General features: G+C 34.7%; 1 protein-coding gene across 2 annotated transcripts; it reads right to left on the reverse strand.

The window, feature by feature from the left end:
• Positions 1 to 859: 859 nt before the first annotated feature.
• On the reverse strand, positions 860 to 6432 carry LOC143600097 (protein FATTY ACID EXPORT 3, chloroplastic-like). Of its 2 annotated transcripts, none has more exons than XM_077077879.1 (7): positions 6223 to 6432; positions 2850 to 3243; positions 1703 to 1870; positions 1556 to 1602; positions 1402 to 1442; positions 1198 to 1305; positions 860 to 1063 (listed from the first exon to the last, which is right to left on the reverse strand). In XM_077077879.1, the coding sequence occupies exons 1-6, from the start codon at positions 6403 to 6405 to the stop codon at positions 1212 to 1214; spliced, it is 927 nt and encodes a 308-aa protein (XP_076933994.1). In that variant the 5' UTR covers positions 6406 to 6432; the 3' UTR covers positions 860 to 1063; positions 1198 to 1211. The 2 variants fall into 2 exon arrangements, with proteins under 2 accessions (XP_076933994.1, XP_076933995.1); XM_077077880.1 differs by having other exon boundaries at positions 861 to 1063; positions 1402 to 1439.
• Positions 6433 to 6740: the final 308 nt, after the last annotated feature.

A 6740-nucleotide genomic window follows, 5' to 3' on the forward strand; every position in this document is an offset into this window, starting at 1 on the left:
CTACAGATCGAGCCTCAACAGATTTTGTGTCTAGAAAGCAATGGAGGAGAATATGTGAGGGTTAGGATTTGCAATATATGTGGTTATAATTAACAATTTTTGAAAACATTAATTATATTGAACAAAAAATAATTCTCGTTACTACTTCATATCAACATAAAAAAATCAATAAAAATATTTCTTACTAAAACAAAAACAAAATTTGTTAAAACCTACAATTTAAAAAAAATATAAAAGTTGAGTGACTTAAATCCACAAACTTACTATTCTACAAACGATAGTGACATAACTAAAACACTTTTAAAAATTTTATTACTATTTTACAAACTTATCTACAGATCGAGCCTCAACAGATTTTGTGTCTAGAAAGCAATGGAGGAGAATATGTGAGGGTTAGGATTTGCAATATATGTGGTTATAATTAACAATTTTTGAAAACATTAATTATATTGAACAAAAAATAATTCTCGTTACTACTTCATATCAACATAAAAAAATCAATAAAAATATTTCTTACTAAAACAAAAACAAAATTTGTTAAAACCTACAATTTAAAAAAACTATAAAAGTTGAGTGACTTAATTCCACAAACTTACTATTCTACAAACGATAGTGACATAACTAAAACACTTTTAAAAATTTTATTACTATTTTACAAACTTACTCCTTTATATATTCATAGAAATCCATACTTTTATACACTCTGGATTATGCAATATACCAAATTTAACTGTTTAATAAAACAAATAATTTAATCATTACGTATTAATATATAAAATAAACTGAAAATACAAACAATTAAAAAAAAGATCTCCCTAACAGCTAAATTCTTTTATTAATAAAAAAAAAGTGAAAACTCAAATTAAGAAAATTACACTCACATTAAATCCATGCAGCTTTTCTTAAAACCAAATAATAGCCTTTTATTTTCTTTTTAAAATGTTTACAACTTACAAGATCATAACTGAAAACTTGTTAACAATAGCAGATTTGAATCTGAACTCTAAAGCAGCAGCATACATCCATTCTGCATATAACAACAGCCCAATCACAAGCTATGAACCTGAGACAAATACAATATCAGATACATGGCCGTTTATATATGCGCACCTTTATGTATTCACAGACACACACATATACAGATACATATATACATATATGCACAGTAACACATATACATAGAGATCAATTGCTGACCTTGTAACATGGAGCTAATTTTCGGCTTCAGTCCCAAAGCTCGATTCTCCTGTTGACTGTCCACGCACGTATGTGATTCTATAGACATAAAATGCCAGTGCCACACCACTGCAGATTAAGAATAAAAATAAAAGCAAAGATTAAACAATATCTCCACTAACTTACAAGATTAAATGTCAATCCAAGTATGAATGTGTTTCAAACCTGATTATCAGTGCGATATATCTGGTGAATGCTGGTCTCTGCTATAAAAATGTCACAAATATAGTCTCGCAACAAACAAAGTCTACTCACATATCTATACTTATATGTGCGTATACACATTTATATGGATACAAAAATTTGTTAGGGCTCTTACCGAGAACACTAGGCGTAGGTCCCTCAAAAACAATATAGTAGCAATGGCTGCAAAACAAACAGTTCATCAAACTCAAACAACTATAAATCATAATGAACATATATATTAGACATAAGTTTTCAATGTTAAAATAAATTATAAACCAACCTGCTTGGCCTTTCAAAGCAGAAGACGAAGATTCCCCTTTTTTCCAAGATCTCAAACTATAAACAGCCAAGACCAAAAGAGTTCCACCAAGAATAACACCGAATCTAATTGCAGAGATGCTGCCAGTTATCATGAAAGAAAGGAAACCGCCTACAGTAAGCAGCCCACCTGAACGCATAATAAAGTTAATCAAGAATTTATACAAAACTTGCTGGTCAGATTGACCCTAAACAAATTTTGACCAAAAACTATACAGTTTTAGTAATTTATCAGGGTGCCAAATATGATTAATTTACATTATTTCAATTTCTTCAACAAATTGATTTAGGAGGTATTATGCATTGAAAATACATGTTAGACACCATTTGACCCATTTGCCTCGTTCAGGGGTGTAAACAAGCCAAGCCATTGGCGAGCTACTCTAAAATTGCTCGCTAAGAGCTCAAACTGAGCCGAGCTTAAACGAGTTGAGCTCAAGCCTAAAAATAAGCTTGTTTGAAAAATAAGCATGAGCCTGAGTTTCACTTATCAAGCTCAAGCCAAATCACAGGCCTAAATGAAGCTAATACTTATATAATATACCAAAAACTATTTATGTTAAAAATTCCTTTATAAAAATTATAATAAAATAATTGAGAAATAATTTTATTAGGTTATATACAAAACTTAACTCAAATATATACATAAAATAATCATAAATGTATATAAATTAAATCATAACCCAAGAAAGCTCATGCCGGCTTGAGAGTCAAAACGAGCGTAGCGCTAAATATTTATAAAATAACTATTTCACATGAAACTATGATAAAAAATTCCTTAACCAATATTTTTTTTTATATACAAAATATTTAGTTAATATTTAGTTATACAAACAAAATATAATTATAAACGCGCATAAATTAATAATGAGCCGAGCTCAAGCTTGCAAAACGACTCAGGAGCCAAGCTCGAGCTCTCATAAATCAAACACGCCAAGGTTGAGCTCGGCTCGCTTACACCACTAGACACGTTTCCTACGGTTCTATTTTTCGCAATCATAAAAACAAACGGGTTGAAATCAAATAACCTCCTCTAAAGTAGGAACAAAGTCAAGAAACCATCGAACATTTTTCAAAATAAACAACAATGCGTGACAGAAAACCCTTACCATACGGAATACCGACATAAAAGTCAAGCACTTCAGACACATCTTTCAAGTCATCAGTTGAAGAAGCAAACGTTTTCACGATATCCTTCACGGGTTCAGGGGAGTTCTCTGCAGCTGCAGACAGATAAACTTTCCCCTCTTCACCTATTTCCTTAGCAATTACACTCAAATCTTCACTCGCTTTATCAGCTTGAATCTTCAACTGCTCTGAAGTCTCCTTCAATATTACAGTAGCTTTCTTCAAATACACTTCATACGCTTCTTGTGAAACATTCAACATCTTCAGCGCCTGCTCTTTGAAAGAAGCTAAAGTTTGTTTCCAAGCCTCTTCGGATTCTTCAGCTTTCTCTTTAAGCCGACTTGTTTCCTCCTCTATTTCAATATCTGAAGAGTTCTAAAATTGCAAACAAAAACCATCATCATGTATGTGAGGCGTGTTTCTATGTACAACTAAATAAGCTTTATGTACAACTCAAAGCTGCATATCTCTCATGTGTTCTATATATATATAAACCTATTTTTATCAAGTAAACCCTATGCAGTTAATGCGGAAATATATCGGATATTGGAAAAGGACTGATGTTTCAGATATCGGTTATCGCGATGGGATATCGGTAATTTTAATAACATGCAGAATTTATATATATGGCAATTTAACACTAATAATTCAGTAGGAACTTATCATGAGTTAAATACTAGCATTAAACTCTAAAAATTGGGAATTAAGACTTAAAAACACTGGAAATATCGGAGATATATGGTCCAATATAGTCAATGAAACCGATAATATCGGGACCAATATTACGCAATGATATTTTACCAAGGGACCGATAACTGATATATCGGTAATATATCCGCAATATCGACTACATAGAGTAAACCTTTCATCAGTGTTGTAGAAATCGTTAGGTGCTAGTCGAGCGGTGGCCGGTGGGGTAGGGACTAGAGGTGGGCAGAAAACCGGATAACCACACTGAAATTAAACTGTAGGATCGGAACCGGTTTGTAAATCTCACCACCGAAACCAGTTAACCGAACTGAAACCGGCCAAAACCGATCAAGGAACCGGTTTCAACCCAAACCGAAACCGATCGCCACCTAGTCAAGAACCTAGTTTCAACCAACACCGAAACTGATCATAAACTAGTTTTGACTTTTGTTGACCAAACCGAACATGTTTGAACCCGAACCGGTTTAGGGTTTCAAACCGGTTTGTGCACCTCTAGTAGAGACTAGCAATTAATCGGATTGTAATTGATATGATATTTTTCAAATATACATACATATACTAAATTTTATATAAAAAATTTTCAGCTTTGACCGATTTTGACCAAATAGCGAGTAATCGGGGATTAATTGGCGCCTAGGCGGGATTTTTACAACTATGCTTAATAGTTTTTTCATCCTTTTGGGTTTTTCTAAAACATATACGTCAGTGTGTACGATAGTGCTTGGTTTAAAAAAGCGTTATCGTACATGTTTGAACCCGAACCGGTTTAGGGTTTTTAACCGGTTTGTGCACCTCTAGTAGAGACTAGCAATTAATCAGATCGTAATTGATATGATATTTTTCAAATATACATACATATACTAAATTTATATAAAAAATTTTCAGCTTTGACCGATTTTGACCAAATAGCGAGTAATCGGGGATTAATTGGCGCCTAGGTGGGATTTTTACAACTATGCTTAATAATTTTTTTCATCATTTAGGGTTTTTTTTAAAACATATACGACAGTGTGTATAGTGCTTGGTTTACAAAAGCGTTAGGCGAGGCGAGGCGTTTTGGTTCAAAAAGCCGAAGGGCTAGGTGCGAAGCGAGAACTTCACGTATGTGAGGCGCTCAGTTTAATAATTACTAAAAATTAATTATACATGACATATTTTGCTTGAAAATCAATCATAAAGATAAAAACATATTTGTAAAACTAAACATGAATACTTAATACGTAGGGTTAAACATTATAAAAACATACTTAGAAGTTGTAAAACACTTACATTCTTAGAGTAAAAAGTAATAATGAAGAAAAAAACCTCTTGAGTCATAAACATATGTGTAATAATTAGGTGAGTTTGAACTGATTTAAAAGATGAGAGTAATAACTGAGAAGATATTCTTGAAACGTCTAGAAGGTTGACATTTGGAGAAGATAAACTTTGAATATGAAAATTAACGAGTAGCTTAAATTGAAGATAGAGTGATAAATATATAAAATACGATTGGGGAATGTTTTAGGGATGAGCCCCGATGTTAATACTTTAAGCAGATGGGCCCAAACGGTTAAATTTTCAATCTAATTAAGACTGCATCACATGAGGCGCTGCCTCAAACGCTTCACACCTCACCCGCTAATGCGCCGCCTCAGGGCGCCTCATGTTTTTTCTCGCCTTATGTAAAATAATGCGTTTTCAAAAGTGCCTCAAACGCCTCACGCGTGAGGCGCGCCTTTTTAAACCAAGCGACAGTGTACCACGCAGATTGCTTTGGGATCGCCCGGAGGGTAAAGGGGTCTCGTGGGAATATATAGATCACAGATATGTATGCCAAAACTACAAAGAGCGTCCGTGTACCCGTGGGGGGACTTTGACTTATTCCCCGTGGAGATAGGCCTTCATCAAGGTCAGCGTTGAGCCCGTTTCTTTTTGCAGTTGTCTTGGATGAGTTGCCAAAGTCGATTCAGGAAATAGATAGTGACGTGGCTCACCGCAGGCAGGATGGTGTGGATGGAGAGCAGCTACAAGAGTGTTGCCAAGTGTTGTGCGACAGGAGATTCCCAACCAATCTAAAGGGAAAGTTTTATTGGGTGGAAGTTAGACCTGCGACGTTATATGGAACATATTGTTGGGCCATCAAGAAATCACACATGCATAAGCGGGAGGTAGCAAAAAGGAGAATGCTAAGGTGGATGTGTGGACACACAAGATTGAACCGAATAAGAAATGAGGTTTTTCAGGAGAGATTAGTGGTAGCTAACATATCAGATAAGATAAGAGAGGGAAGATTGAGAATGTGAAGAGATGTTAGATCCATAGAAAACATTGTTTTCTATAGAGGAGAGGAAGGGTAGAGGACGACCCGAATTGACTTGGGATGACAAGATTAGGCATGATTTGCTAGACTTGCAACTCACTCAGTGAGGACATGGTTGAGGATAGAAATTCTTGGAACGAAGGTTAAGGATCTTTAGGAGGATGAATGTAGAGTTTTTTGTTTAGAAATATGTCGACATATGCCTCCTAAAAACCCTCCCCAATTTCCAATCTTGAGTTAAAATCTAATTAAGAAACGTTGATATTATTGTTTGCAATTAAAAAAATCAATGAGATGGTAACAGTAGAAGATTATATATAAACAAGATTGAAGTGACTCACCGAGTCCTGGTGAGAAGCCGAAAAAGACCGGTTGCGGGGATAACCAGCCGAAAGTGAAAGTACACCGTGGCTGCGAGGTCGGGGAAGACACAAGGAGTCCATTGGCGGTCTCTTTGAGCGTACTTGGTTAGGGTTAGCGGTGGTGCTAATTGTAGACGTCGTCATTCTTGTAGCAGCAGCCATGAGTTAGTTAGGGTTTGTGTTCTGCAACAGTTGGATTGGAAACAACGATGGGCAAGACAATAGAATATTAATAGGGTTGCAACGGCAAGTATCACTTTGTTGACACGTAATGAATGTGTAACCAAACACAAGTTGGCCGTACCATCATGTATTATTATTATTATTATTATTATTATTATTATATTCTAAATAAACTACACCAAACTATTATCGAGCATATAATATATATATATATATAAACCTTCAAAGTGAAATTGCACTAATTTTGACGTTATTGTACTAATCTTGTGAAAATAACGTTAAAAGTAGCAGAATGTTAATCAGGCATCATGTGG

This window comes from Bidens hawaiensis, unplaced genomic scaffold (genome assembly GCF_021521415.1).
Source record: "Bidens hawaiensis isolate Kalapana, Puna unplaced genomic scaffold, B.hawaiensis_p1.1 tig00053349_1, whole genome shotgun sequence".
Taxonomy (NCBI): Eukaryota; Viridiplantae; Streptophyta; class Magnoliopsida; order Asterales; family Asteraceae; genus Bidens; species Bidens hawaiensis.